At 42.1% G+C, this 12,957-nt stretch overlaps 5 protein-coding genes across 6 annotated transcripts; 3 read left to right on the forward strand and 2 right to left on the reverse strand.

The window, feature by feature from the left end:
• Nucleotides 1-2,899: 2,899 nt before the first annotated feature.
• Nucleotides 2,900-5,237, forward strand: LOC128724629 (glutaminyl-peptide cyclotransferase-like). Its single transcript, XM_053818352.1, has 3 exons — nucleotides 2,900-2,962; nucleotides 3,965-4,754; nucleotides 4,828-5,237. The coding sequence occupies exons 1-3, from the start codon at nucleotides 2,900-2,902 to the stop codon at nucleotides 5,010-5,012; spliced, it is 1,038 nt and encodes a 345-aa protein (XP_053674327.1). The 3' UTR covers nucleotides 5,013-5,237.
• Nucleotides 5,238-5,957: 720 nt separating this feature from the next.
• On the forward strand, nucleotides 5,958-7,472 carry LOC128725762 (E3 ubiquitin-protein ligase TRAIP). Its single transcript, XM_053819531.1, has 2 exons — nucleotides 5,958-6,070; nucleotides 6,137-7,472. Exons 1-2 carry the CDS (start codon nucleotides 5,958-5,960, stop codon nucleotides 7,371-7,373), a joined length of 1,350 nt encoding a protein of 449 aa, XP_053675506.1. The 3' UTR covers nucleotides 7,374-7,472.
• A 247-nt stretch (nucleotides 7,473-7,719) lies between these two features.
• On the reverse strand, nucleotides 7,720-8,362 carry LOC128725766 (60S ribosomal protein L29). Of its 2 annotated transcripts, none has more exons than XM_053819535.1 (4): nucleotides 8,306-8,362; nucleotides 8,179-8,239; nucleotides 8,032-8,096; nucleotides 7,720-7,947 (listed from the first exon to the last, which is right to left on the reverse strand). In XM_053819535.1, the coding sequence occupies exons 2-4, from the start codon at nucleotides 8,213-8,215 to the stop codon at nucleotides 7,819-7,821; spliced, it is 231 nt and encodes a 76-aa protein (XP_053675510.1). In that variant the 5' UTR covers nucleotides 8,216-8,239; nucleotides 8,306-8,362; the 3' UTR covers nucleotides 7,720-7,818. The 2 variants fall into 2 exon arrangements, with proteins under 2 accessions (XP_053675510.1, XP_053675511.1); XM_053819536.1 differs by having other exon boundaries at nucleotides 8,179-8,242.
• A 332-nt stretch (nucleotides 8,363-8,694) lies between these two features.
• LOC128725764 (eukaryotic translation initiation factor 3 subunit J) lies at nucleotides 8,695-10,827 on the forward strand. Its single transcript, XM_053819533.1, has 6 exons — nucleotides 8,695-8,837; nucleotides 9,033-9,118; nucleotides 9,382-9,501; nucleotides 9,575-9,887; nucleotides 9,959-10,098; nucleotides 10,181-10,827. Exons 1-6 carry the CDS (start codon nucleotides 8,822-8,824, stop codon nucleotides 10,241-10,243), a joined length of 738 nt encoding a protein of 245 aa, XP_053675508.1. The 5' UTR covers nucleotides 8,695-8,821; the 3' UTR covers nucleotides 10,244-10,827.
• Nucleotides 10,828-11,410: 583 nt separating this feature from the next.
• Nucleotides 11,411-12,851, reverse strand: LOC128725765 (transcription factor BTF3 homolog 4). The gene is made up of 2 exons (XM_053819534.1): nucleotides 12,832-12,851; nucleotides 11,411-12,748 (listed from the first exon to the last, which is right to left on the reverse strand). Exon 2 carries the CDS (start codon nucleotides 12,710-12,712, stop codon nucleotides 12,227-12,229), a length of 486 nt encoding a protein of 161 aa, XP_053675509.1. The 5' UTR covers nucleotides 12,713-12,748; nucleotides 12,832-12,851; the 3' UTR covers nucleotides 11,411-12,226.
• Between the last annotated feature and the right edge of the window lie 106 nt (nucleotides 12,852-12,957).

Below are 12,957 nucleotides of genomic sequence, written 5' to 3' on the forward strand. Positions count from 1 at the left end.
TTAATGGTAGGAGCATTCACTAGACATTAGGCAGTAATTTATGTTAGGTCCAGGGACGCATCAATCGGAAAAAGGGTTAGTGTTCGGCTTTCGTTCCAACAGGCAACTAATCCTTGTCGAACACGAAGAGAAGTAGGTCGGTACGAGCATCTACATCTCGTTTGGCGCGAACAGGGAGCGTGATAGAAGGAAACCAGGATTTCACAACATGTTCCAGTGCCGTGCGTGGAAGCCGCAGTTCGTAGCAATTGCAACACGAAACGTTTTTATTTATTCGCTAATTTCTACCAAACGACGACAGTTCGAGATAGCTCGTTCGCAGCGTTCCGAATGTGGATGTGAAGTGTTATGTGATACGTAGGATTCGGGCAAAAAGGTTGTGAGGGTAAAATTGTTGTAATTTATCCATTGTACTCACCGTATCGAGAAAATACAATATGATACAAAAGAGAAAACACCGAGCTTGCGCGGGCAATCGAGAGAGTTTTGCAAAAAAAAACTACACCCACCGTCCAGGGTGGGTTAGCGATCTCACGGTTAATGAGATGCATATATAGTTCAAAACATTTGGGCGGGTATGTGCAGAGGGAAAAAGGGCCCTCGAGTTCAGCTCCGGTTCGATGCACACCGTGTTCTCGCTGCAACTAACGGGTCCCTCCCTCCCTTTTCCCGACTGTTAGGGAGGCTTGCAGTGATATTATTTCGAGGCGGATGCACATTACAGTAAAACTTCATCATACTGCTTTGTTTTCAGCTCCCGTACGCAAAACATCCCTACACTGGCATCCGGCTGGCGCTGTATTTGGCGTGGGCTGTTGCGCATTGAGTGTTTTGCCCAAATTTTGTACCGGATCGTGGACATCTAGGGCGAGGTCTGAGAGTGTACAATGAGAATGCAAATTTGAAATTTCGTTGTCCCTAAGCGTGGCGCATTTCGCCAAAATGTACCCAAATCTGCTTAATCGCGCCACTCAATGAAAAATCAGCTGAACAAGACGGATCCCTTAGCCAAATATGGGCTAGTCGCTTTTTGGCGCCTTGTTGCTTGATTCACGCAGCAACCGATCGTACGCAAACATAATGGATTTGACATTTAATTTTATGCTCCCATCGCGAAACACAACCGCAGGTGGTAAATTACGAGTCGCGAACGCAACGGCAGTCAACCTTGGTTACGGTTCCATTATCGAACATTTATGATATATTTGAAAATGTGATGATAATGTTGAAGTTAGTTATGTTGAAATTAATTTGCTCTCTAAATCAGCTTACTCAAAAATAACGTTTTTTAGAAAGCAAAACATAGAATATGTTTTGTTTTGCCTATTTCATATTGTGTTGCATAAAACTCGCTGCACGCCTCGTGCGTATTGTGCCGTATATCCAGGCATCAATAACAGATGATTTGTAAGGATTTCCAGCAGTGCCCGAGGGCAGATGGTACACGGGCGGGAAAACTTCCCCCCAACCGATTACCGACCATCATAACCACGTCCTATCTTACGGCGACATTCCTCGGCGTATCAGCCACCCCATTTAGCTCTAGTCCCTCTTCTGCCGTATCCTTGAGCCGTCCTTAATCTGTTTTCATGACTCGTTTCGCCTTCCATTCATCAACTACCGCAAAACACCCGATCCTTGCCTTGGTCCTTTGCCGCCCATGGTGTTGTTTGTTCGATTTTAAGATGATGCTACCCGCTTTTGCGCTGCATGATGCTCCCACGGCAGTGGCATCTTGATTTCCGATATAGCGGGCGGTCTCGGAACTCGATTCCGTTTTTCATCCCCGGAGCAAGATTTTCTTTTGCTCGTCCTTTTGCACCCGGGTGTCTCTCGCGCTCTACTTCTCTCGCTCACTCTATCTCTCTCTCTCTCTCTCTCTCGTTTTTCCTCCCTGAAGCGGACTCGCTTATTTGTCACGGCCGTTCTTCTCGTTATCACTTTGTAGTCCTTAAATCGCGATAATGCATGGTTAGTCACCCACGTGTTCAACCGTACTACAGGGCGTAACGAAAAAAAAAAGATCTTTTACATTTTGCAAAAAAAAACGATTGAGAACTGATTACTTTTTCCCTTTTATCGTTAGTGAATTGTTTCATTTGTATTTGTTCTGTGTGAATTATCAATGTCTGCTTGAAAAACACACGAAAATAGAATTGTCCCCAACAGCACATTTATATAGTGCAACAGTGGAGAAAAAAATTACTATTTTTTTGTAAAACCCGGGTCGAATTTCTCATGACTTTTTTTTGTATAACGCACTGTATATCCGAGGGAGGCTGTGCTTAGTGAGATGGCTGGAAATTCCTCGCATGCATTGCTGCAAGCCACGCCAAGCGATGGAGCAAGACACGAAATTGTCCCCCCTTCTATTCGATGGACGGGACGAATGAACAGGTCCACGGGTATGCCCCACCAGCATGCCAGCATGACTTACAAGCGCAGTAGAGCGGTGGTGCTGCGTTCATTCAATGTTTGCACGTCATCGCTCGCGGTTGTTGGATAACTTTCACTCGCGCCCAGCCGATCGGACAGTGTGATTTTTACGGTCGGTTTTGCAACATGTGCCTTCTACGTTATGAAGGGCAATTCGTGGTGTTTCTAGCTCCATCAAGCTGGCTAAACAGCAACATGATGTGAAGTTTGCAGTACGTGCGGCAGAATATATCTACGAACACCGATAGGCGGTGAATTAGTCGAAGGATTCGTGGTGGTTTAGTATCACACATTGGGAACATTATTCCCTCAGTTCGACAAGTACGTTACGTATAGCAGGCGCGATGGTGTAGAAGGGTGCCGGTCATCGTTCGCTATCAGTTTGTAAACTGTTTACAAAAACCTCAAGTTCTGCTAGTGGTGCTGGTTCAGAGCAATAAGCAAAGAGAATAGCGCTTGAAGAATGTGGGGTCTACTATTCGTTTCCTCCCTTCTCGTGACCTTCACGGTGTTGCCGATTCAACAGGTAAGAAGCCTGCCGATAGCCTGGGGTGGCGTGGAGAGAAGTTGCAGCTGAGCCTGCTTGGATACGGCACTTCTTGAGCCTTTTTTTTTACTTTCGATACCTGGTAGCCATGGTATTGGGAATGTGATAGATTGTAACGTGCGGTTTGAAAATAAGCTCATAAAGCCCAATATTCGCTTAAAAGGTTCATGTGGGATTTACTTCAGGTATAAGACGTTTATCGATTTAAACCGGATTCCTAATGCCACTCGCAAAACAGAAAATTGCTGCGTAAATTTCCGAGTGCGTTTGTGTCAGCCAGACACAGGACTATCAGCAGTTTTGGCCTCCAGCTGATAGGGGCATACAAACGGGATTGTGCATACATTATCGTTAGGCTCCGTTCAGGGTTGTTTTGTCTCCACGGGGGGGTTGCAAAGCAACACGTGTGCCTTGCGCTGTTTGCAGTCGTTCTTCTTGTTCGTTATCCTTAGGAAAGGAAAAAAACGCTACTCATGACTGGGTTAAAGTACTTTATTCAAAGCTTATGAACGAAAACATCCTTTAGCATCAGGAAAAAGCAGCAAAATCAACTATTGTTGTCGAGGGAAAGTAGAATTATTCATACAGTATATTGTAAATGGTTGCTTCCAGGTATCATTAGCATAGAATGCAATTACATTCATTCCATGGTGCAGCATAAATTGTCTCATGTGTGAAACGCAGAGGTCAATGTACTTTCCTCGAAACGATTCCATATGACAATATTCCATATTGTCACAGCTTGAAGAACCTGCAATGAGTCTCCAATATTTACGTAACCAAACGATGATTTTCAAACTTTTTGTTGATAAAAATATCATTTAAATTATCATCATTTTCTGCTGAGTAGGCCCAGGAAAAGAAAAAGAGAGAAATTGTCCTTTACGTTTTGTTACGAAGTTAGCTTATAAAGAGCAAAGGATACGGTCATCGGTCATTATGAAAAAAAATAAAAAAGGGTATGATTTTTTTAATTTTCAGTGCTATGGCCAGTTTACACTCGAACAGATGCGGATAGTGTCAACCAGGACGAATGAATCACACTTCGACAGTCTCCTCAAAAATATCCTAAAGCCCCGAATCGTTGGAACGGCCACCCACAGCGAAGTTAAGCGAAGTATTGTAAAAGAGCTGAAATCTCTGGGTTTTACCGTCGAATTAGATGAGTTCAACCAAAAGGCACCCCACTTCGGGATGCTTAAGTTCACCAACATTATTGGCAAGCTCAACCCGAACGCCGATAAGTATCTCGCTTTGGCCTGCCACTACGATAGCAAGTACTTCCGGGAGCACGCTTTCGTGGGTGCGGTTGACTCTGCTGTTCCTTGCGCGATAATGCTGAACCTTGCGAAAACCACAAATTCGGCACTGAAACTCCTGCAGAACAACACCGACCTCAGCCTGATGCTGCTGTTCTTCGACGGCGAAGAAGCGTTCCGGAAGTGGTCCGCCACAGACTCTCTGTACGGCTCAAGACACTTGGCCACCAAATGGACCACAGCCCCGTACGTCTCAAAGACACTTGGGAAATCGATGCGCGAAATCGACCGTGTGCAACTGCTTGTGCTGCTGGATTTAATCGGTAGCGAGAATCCAAGGTTTTATAATTTCTTTCCCAACACTCGGAATTACCATAGACGGTTGAGTAAAATCGAAAGCAGTTTGCGACAAAATAAGCTGCTCGTGAAAGACCCCAAGAGTGATACCATGTTTCCAGATCAAACGCTTTACAGCCGCATTGAAGACGATCATCTTCCTTTTTTGAAAAGAAGTAAGACGTTATGCGACAGAATTTTCATTGTAATCCATTCTGATGCCCTTTACTTTACTGATTTGCTTCACAGATATCCCGGTGCTGCATTTGATCCCAGTTCCATTTCCAAAGTATTGGCACAAACCTGAAGACAACGAAGCGAACCTTAATCGGGCAACGATTAAGAACGTAAATGCCATTTTGCGAATATTTATGTTGGAACATTTAACATTTTGCAACAGTAAATATGGACGGTCAGTGCAAAATTGCTTATAAGGATCGAGACTTACTCAAGATTTGATCTCTGGCAGTATGTAGAATCAAAGTTTTAAAACAGACACTTAATTTAATTTTAAATATTATTTTAAATGGGGATATACTCATTCCAACTGTTTGTTGTCGATTAGGATTAAAAGTGTATGGCTTTACAAAGTGCAAAACTGTCACGAGATAGTGTTATCCAGTTTTATTTTAAGTTGAACCTTATTATTATATCGTTAAAATAATTCAGAATGAAATAAATCTCTCTTTCGAAGATACATTGGTGGGGTCATTCTCAAACAACTAATCTCGTCCATTACCGGTTTGTCCGAGAAGGATCAACATTATTTCTTGATGGGTATTAGCATAATTTATCCCCAGCATTATATTTATGAGTGAAATAATAACCAATATAATTGGTTAACCCTTCTTCATCATCATTTCAGAGAAATTCATTAAAGTAATTAATATTCATGGCATTCAAAGTGTCTCCTGCTGTTGATTTCTCGATATATTATAAATTATCTTTACGGTAAATTATGAATTATATAAACCAAGTATATTCAATAAAAATAAAAACATTTTAAATTATTAATTTTTAACGTTATTTTTTATTTGGTGAAATATAAAGGAACAGCAAAACTAACTGTTGATATTTCGAGATTTTTAAATGTCGGCATGATTCTGACGTATATACGTCAAAGGCCTTAATTTGTATTCCGCCAATTGTTTTGGAGGGAATCCCTCACTGACTTGTTTAGTAGATATTTAGTTTGAAACAATTTTAAAATCCTGTATATAAGTGCATATCTTAAGCAAATCTTTGAATGATGAGATGGTTTTGTGGTAATACTATACATTAGGTTATCGTAGAAGGCTACAGCTGTACTTCTTTAAGAGGAAAACGTAAAAGGTGGCTTCTTTTAGTTGATGTATTTTTGATACCGAACCACATACAATATGAACCTGCTTTGCCCAATTTGTTCTGATATGTTTGTACCTTCCGATGATGTAAATATTACACCTTGCGGCCATATGTTTCACCATATGTGCCTCCTACAGTGGCTTGAACGGTATGATCACCCTGGATTCGGTACGTAGCACGAGATTCCACCGATGTTGATCGTATCTTTTTTCAGCTCCAAATCGTGTCCTCAATGCCGAAACAGATGTACCGAACCGAGGCTAGTCAAAGTTTATTTTAATGTCACCACAAATCTGGACGCATCCGAAGACAGCGCTACGTTGTTGCAAAAGCTGGACAACCAGACGTTAAAAATTCGTGAACAGGAGAAACTTTTGAAAGATTTTGAGGCAAAGACGACCGAGCATAAAGGAGAGCAGAAAAAAATGAGAAAAACTTTGCTGGGGTTAGAAGAAGAGCTAAGAGCAAAAAATACGAGCATATTTGCTTTTAAACATGAGATCGACATGTTGCGAGGCGATCGAAAGACTCTTCTTAAAGTTCAGGAAGAGTTAGAATGCACTAAGGCTAAATTACAGTCGTACGTTTTGGTGAAGCAAGCCCTTGAAGCGACGGCGCAGGAAGTCGAACAGATGCTGGTCAGTGATATGAGCCGCGATTCAGTTATTGCAATGGCCACTGCTCTGAAGCGTGAACTACAGGCACAGGAAATCAAACGCAAAGAACAGTCCGATCGCTTGAAACGCCTGCAGAACGATTTGGTTGAAGAGCGAAGAAAACGGAAAACTCTCGAAGAGAACCTTTCAACATGTGATAGTGAAATTTACCGATTAGAACAGCTTTGCAAACAACAACAACAAAAAACTGTTGCCGATACGTCTACCGAAAGCTGTGACGATGTTCATCCAGTTGGTGAAGGCGACAAGACACCCAACCAGGAACCGAACGGTCGCCGTAAGCGGCCAATGCAAGACCTTAACAAAAGTACTCCCATGTCGGAGAAGGTGCGGAAAATTGTCTCCTCCAATTCGCCTTACTTGCGAGTAAAAACGAGCAGCATCGGGTTAGCCCCGCTAATGCGTGGAGGTCTCAGCGCGAACCCAACGTTGACATCAACTGTACAAACAAATGATAAACCAAAGGGTAGCAGCACCAAATATTCCATTTTTTCTAAGTCAAGAATTTCGTCGTCAGTCAGTAGATACCCACCGACAAGCAAAATTCCTCGTACTGTTCTAGATGAAAACGACCGAGTAGATCATGTAATTGAGGAAAACGCCGATGTCGATGTGAAAAATATGACTGGTTCACAATTCAAACTAACATCTTCCACAATTACTGCACGGCTAAAAACAGGTAAACTTACTAGGCATCCTTCAACCGTCAGCAGTCATGCAGCAGGGGAATTTCCGAAAGTATTCGATTTAGAGGTTGGTGATCTTATTGATTAACCGCATATGTGCTCTTTTCGTTAGTAAGGTGCTTAATAAATATTTATGAGATTTTTAAAGTAGCTTAATTTCTTCACGCACATATTTCACATACAACATCGTGTGTATACAGCAGGGCAGAAATGTACGAAATACGTCGATGCCAAATTGAAAAACGCAACGAATTCTCAATTCAAACTAACATCCCCTTTAATAGCTGTTTTGCTCAGAACTAGTATCCAACGTGTGAGCAACCTTACAGCAGGATAACTGATAGCAGTATTCGATTTAGAGATCGGTGATCTTATTGATCGACCGCATATGTCCTCTTTCGTTAGTAAGGGGTCTTGTCTGAATAAAATATTCGTTAGAATTTTAAAGTAGCTTTATTTCTTCACTTTTCCACATACTACATCGTGCATGTACAAGAGTGGAGAAGGTACGGTGTGGTTCGGCATCGTACTTCCTACAGTTTCACAGGTGCAGGTTGTCCAGCGTACTTAGCTTTACGCTCCTCGGCACGCTTTAGCGATTCCTCATGAGACACATTACCCTTCTTCGAGAATCGTAGGTTGCGCTGGAACTTCTGGCACATCTGAAACAGCGCAATTGGACAAAAAACAATGGTCAAATAAGTCGCCGTAACCACTAGATTCCGTTTGTGTCTTGCTCAACTTACACCACGCTTGGACTCATGACGCTTGCGCTTGGGCTTCTTGATTCCATTTTTATGAGCCTTTTGGTCTGTAAAAGAACGAAAACAGCCATTCAAAATCGTCACACCATCAGTCGCTAGCAAAGCTTGTTGCAGCTTCATATCACTTACTTTGATTGTGATTGGTATGATTCTTGGACTTTGCCATACTAGCTGGTTACCTCGTTTCTGCCTACTAGAAAGAAGTCATGTGTATTACACAAAGAATGTATAACGTATCATCCATTTACTACCTTACCTTAATCAAAAATATATTTTGATGACACCGAAAACAACCTTCCAAGCGAAAGCTGGCAACCGGAAAGAGAGCTTGTTCCTCTGACGTTTCAGAACTCATTCCGCGGAAACAGAAACGTCCAATCGGTGCAGCAATACAATTTCTCAGACAGATCGGAATCGCTTGGATGACAGTACTCACAAAAGAAAGCTACTAAAACTACTTAAATATTTCAAATCGCAACATGCTACACAAAATGGTTGATTTTATATATGACATAAAAAAACCATTTATACTTTTCGATTTAGTTTTAAATTTATCCTTTGAATGTTGACAGGATGTGTTTTGCAGGACCTGGTACTGTCATGTGAGCTTTGTACTGTCAAAAAGTGAGGAAAACGACAAACGAACTAAAAGAAAAGGCGAAAGCATCCACGACGTTTGCTCGGATTTTGGAGAGGATTTTCCCCAAAGAAAGAATACAACAATTGGCCAACAAATAGTGAAGCAAGCAAATTTCGCCACCCTTTTCGCACGATGGAGGAAGACTGGGGTAAGAGTGTTATTAGCGTCTACATTTCCTTCGTTTGCTAGCGCTATCGAATTGCATGCCACGACGGTGATCCTGATGCAATTTGTGAAACGGTGGCAAACTTTGGCACCACGGATCATGCTCCGTAATGCAACGCAGAGGGAAACTATAAATAATACGACACTAACGTAGCATGAACTTGGTTGTGATTTTTAGAAGCACTGGCAGAACAGAAGGACGAGAAGCTGTTTGCGAGGGCAGATGTGAACAAGTGGGCTGGCGAGGACGAGGATGATGTAAAGGTATGTGAATCTTATAGTGCATGCGTGTACGTGCATAAGTCCAGTAGAAAGTAGTTGGGAATGCATTGCTCTATCCCACGATTGTAAGTAGCGTTCAACCCAACCCCCAAAGCCATTCTACTCCCACCACTGCTAACGTCAGTAGGCTGCAGCCCAGTTGTCTGATGTCGGTTGTTCCGTGATTGTGTGTCTATAATACAAATACAATGTCTATCCGTTAATGAACATCCTTGCCTTTTGCTTCATCTGTATGCTTTATCAAGGACAACTGGGAAGACGAGGAGGAAGAGGAAGAGAAAAAAGATGTACAGAAACTTGAAGATACTCCTACTAAAAATGTTAAGCCGAAAAAAACTACCCAACAGAAGCTGCTCGAGAAAGGGGTAACTAAAGCTAGAACCGCTAGTTTATCACCTTTAAAATTAACGAGTCTGATATGTACATATTGATTTACAGAAACTGAAACAAGAAGAACTGGAGCGACTTCGAAGAGAAGAAGAAGAGGAAGAAAATCTTACGCCGGAAGAGCGGTTGGCGCAAAAACGACGGTTGCAGAAACTTCAGGAAGAGAACGACCTCAAGACAGCCATGGAAACGCTAGGAATTTCGCCAATGTCTACCGGAAATGGCATCGATGGGATGCATCCGACGACGAAAGAGGAATTCAGTGAACTAGCCGAAGCAATTAGTAAAAAGCTCTCCAATTATCGGGCGAGCAATGAATATCAAGGGTTTTTGGAGGATCTGCTTCTTAAACTTTTCGCCAGCTGTAAGTTATCCTGCTGATATTTTTTCTGAACGAGGCGAATTAACAGACATTTTCCTGTCTCTTCTCCACAGTATCCTCCAACAATATCAGGAAAGCCAAAACTACATTAGACAACTTGTACTTGGAAAAGCAAAAGGTCGAGAAAGGTGACAAACCAAAGAAGACCAAAGGCATCAAAGTGAAAGCAAAGTTGCGTGTCGAAGGAGAAAATGTGAGTAGCTCGTTTCTAAGCAAAATAATTGAACAAAGAGCGCAAGCAATAGCGAACTCTTGTGCACTGTATACTTTTCCAGACTACTTTGAACGAATATACTACCAAGTACGATGACTACGATGATTACGATGACTTTATGTAACGGTTGTTGATGTACATGTCGGTTGAAATCTGCACCAATGCGGTCGTCGTCATCGGAAGAACCATTGCCATCACCACATGTCCCGAAATGTCATCAGAAAGGTTAATCAACGTCGTCGAACGACTTGAGCAAACGGCAGGAGAGTTGAAATACACACACACAAGATAGCGGGAGTAGAATAAGAAAATTATTTACATAAGCAGCGTATCCTCAATGTTACACGGTTCAGTTTTGTTACATTTCAACCCGTTTTTGATAATAACCAACATGACAGTCAATAAAAGAGGGAATGCCGTACTCGGTCAACTATAGGATAAAAACTATGCAAAAAACATTTAAAGAATACATAGCACAGTAACCAACCAAGCATACTTACATTCAAGTTTGGTAAAAGTAGGATTGTTCTAATCAAAAGAGTAAGGTTCCATCGTAGATAACACAGAAACACAATAGGTGTACTATTGAAACAAACAATAGACGACCAATATACTTGTAAATAAAAACGAGGAGATTGCAAACGGGCAATGCTGCAGAATATGTTAACTGATGACGATGTCTAACTGGGGTGTATTTGATACAATGTATGTTAAAAGTATTAAAAATTTGTGGAAAGATGAAATAGGATATGTTATAAACGTTGTTGCATGCCTGAGAACCGGTCTATGATTTATAACTTCCGTATCATTCGTTTTTCTTCAGTAGACTGTTCAGTGCCTAGTTATAACCATCTCCTACAGACTCACATGGCCTCAATGATCCTGCAAAATCAGCTCTTTCAGGCACGCGCACTAAATATCAAACACGATGCAGAAGTAAGCAAACATATACCAAGGCAACCCGCAAGTGCATAATCTGGTCATCATGTAATCAATAATAGCAAGAACAGTGTTTATGACGGCTTATCAATACATGAAACAACATAGATGCGGTTAACCGCATTTCAAACTTGACCCTGTATGTCCCGTATGCATCGTGGGAACCGGAATCGAGAAGGAAAACAAACGGAGCAGCATCAGCCTAAAGACTGCGGGCTATTTTTAGTATTTCTGATTGCCGGCATGCAACACGGCTTGACAGCTGCCGCCAAGAAAAACGAATGCGCGTAAAGATTTGTTATTCCTTTAAATTCCACAATCTACTTTGGCTTACCAACTCTTTCCAGCATTATTTATTGGATTCACAAGCGTCATACATTCGTATTTGTTTGATTTTGCTAGTTGATACAGCTTCTGTATTTACATTTCGCTTTATTCTGATGCCAACCTAACCCAACTTTCTGCGCATTGCCATTTGTTGTTCATCTGGCCTGTTTGTTGCGGACTATCAAAGCGAAAATTCCAGACCGGTTCTCGAAGCAAATCCATGCAAAATGTGTAATGTATTACAGCAGCAGACAGATGTACAAAATCCTCTAAGATGATCATTCTTTAGGTTACGTCAATTTACATAGTTTTGGTATTTTTATTCGAATTTTGTTCTTTCGCTACTAGGCACGGCAGCGCATTCCTTTCTCATCGTTACATCCAAGACAAAATAACTATAAATGCCAGCGTTACAGTTACCATATCTCAAAACGCCGTCACATAATGAAGGCGGAGATACATTATAAGTGTTTAATTCTTAAAATGTCACCATACTCTCGAACATACACTTCGGCCAAGGAAACTTGTCCGCACAACTTGGTTGTTCAACAAAGCAATTCCATTATCATGGCTTATGAAAGAAACACTATCCAAATTAAAAATAGGCGTAGTGTAGGCTGTTGCTAAGAGTACATGAAGATGAATTCAGAGTACAACAAGCCGAATGCGACATAATTGTGATGGGGCTGTTTGTTGTTATTAAGGAGCAAAGACATTAACCGTATTATTGATGTTGTCGTTTTGTTTACTGCGCTCGGCTTCCCGTTTCCAGTAAAGGCTGCGCTGCAATGCAAAAGGGAAACGGTGCAGGCTATACTAGCGGGAGGTGTTGTTAAAGTGCTTAGGATGAAGCAGGAACTTCTGGCGCCTTCGAGCTGGCAGCTTCCTGCTTCGTCTCGGCTTCCTTCTTCGACACTTCCTCAAAATTTTCCGTCAGCTCCGGCACGTCATCGTCTTCCTCGGCGACCGCAGCGGTGGCTAGCTTTTTTAGCTGGTTCAACCCTTCCGGTCCGAGCTGAGAAATAATGTTGGGCAGCATATCCGTAATCATCTTCGTTTCGCTGTGACCGGTGATGGCGAACGTGTTGGTGGCCAGGGATGCCTGAGTCTTTGGGTTGTTGAAGTGAATCACCGAACCATCGTTCTTGATCATGTTAACCTCCTCGATACCGGGAATAGTGTTGACCCCGAGCTTTTTCAGCGACATCTGCAGCTTCTTGTCGTCGACGGCCGAGCTCGTGTGGACGATCTTCTTCTTACGGCGAGGCATGCCCTTGCCGCCGATACGCACCTCACTCTGCATCTTCTTCAGCTTTTCCGGATTCATCTTGATATCACACTAGCCGGCGCGCCGCTTTTTACACTGCAATTACGTGAATTGGAAGTAAATAGATAACGATTAACCAATAAAATTTGCACTTTTTAACCGGAGCTACCAAAACGCACATGTGAAAATTGAGGCAATCGCCGCAGAAAGAAGAACAAGAAGACTTGTCACTATGAAAATGAAACTTAGATCCGTTTGCCCAGTGAAAAAGTCATCTAATTTAAGTGTTCTCATTATTCGCAGTT

The sequence above is a fragment of the Anopheles nili genome, chromosome 3 (genome assembly GCF_943737925.1).
Source record: "Anopheles nili chromosome 3, idAnoNiliSN_F5_01, whole genome shotgun sequence".
In the NCBI taxonomy this organism is placed as follows: Eukaryota; Metazoa; Arthropoda; class Insecta; order Diptera; family Culicidae; genus Anopheles; species Anopheles nili.

Coding starts and splice junctions, on each gene's coding strand:
- LOC128724629 (XM_053818352.1), top strand. CDS start 2,900: ATGTGGGGTCTACTATTCGTTTCCTCCCTTCTCGTGACCTTCACGGTG. Junction 2,963..3,964: donor CGGTGTTGCCGATTCAACAG/GTAAGAAGCCTG, acceptor TTTAATTTTCAG/TGCTATGGCCAGTTTACACT. Junction 4,755..4,827: donor TCTTCCTTTTTTGAAAAGAA/GTAAGACGTTAT, acceptor TTTGCTTCACAG/ATATCCCGGTGCTGCATTTG.
- LOC128725762 (XM_053819531.1), top strand. CDS start 5,958: ATGAACCTGCTTTGCCCAATTTGTTCTGATATGTTTGTACCTTCCGAT. Junction 6,071..6,136: donor CTCCTACAGTGGCTTGAACG/GTATGATCACCC, acceptor ATCTTTTTTCAG/CTCCAAATCGTGTCCTCAAT.
- LOC128725766 (XM_053819535.1), bottom strand. CDS start 8,215: ATGGCAAAGTCCAAGAATCATACCAATCACAATCAAA. Junction 8,097..8,178: donor TCATACCAATCACAATCAAA/GTAAGTGATATG, acceptor GTTCTTTTACAG/ACCAAAAGGCTCATAAAAAT. Junction 7,948..8,031: donor GTCATGAGTCCAAGCGTGGT/GTAAGTTGAGCA, acceptor GCGCTGTTTCAG/ATGTGCCAGAAGTTCCAGCG.
- LOC128725764 (XM_053819533.1), top strand. Junction 9,119..9,381: donor AGGACGAGGATGATGTAAAG/GTATGTGAATCT, acceptor TGCTTTATCAAG/GACAACTGGGAAGACGAGGA. Junction 9,502..9,574: donor AGAAGCTGCTCGAGAAAGGG/GTAACTAAAGCT, acceptor ATTGATTTACAG/AAACTGAAACAAGAAGAACT.
- LOC128725765 (XM_053819534.1), bottom strand. CDS start 12,712: ATGAATCCGGAAAAGCTGAAGAAGATGCAGAGTGAGGTGCGTATCGGC.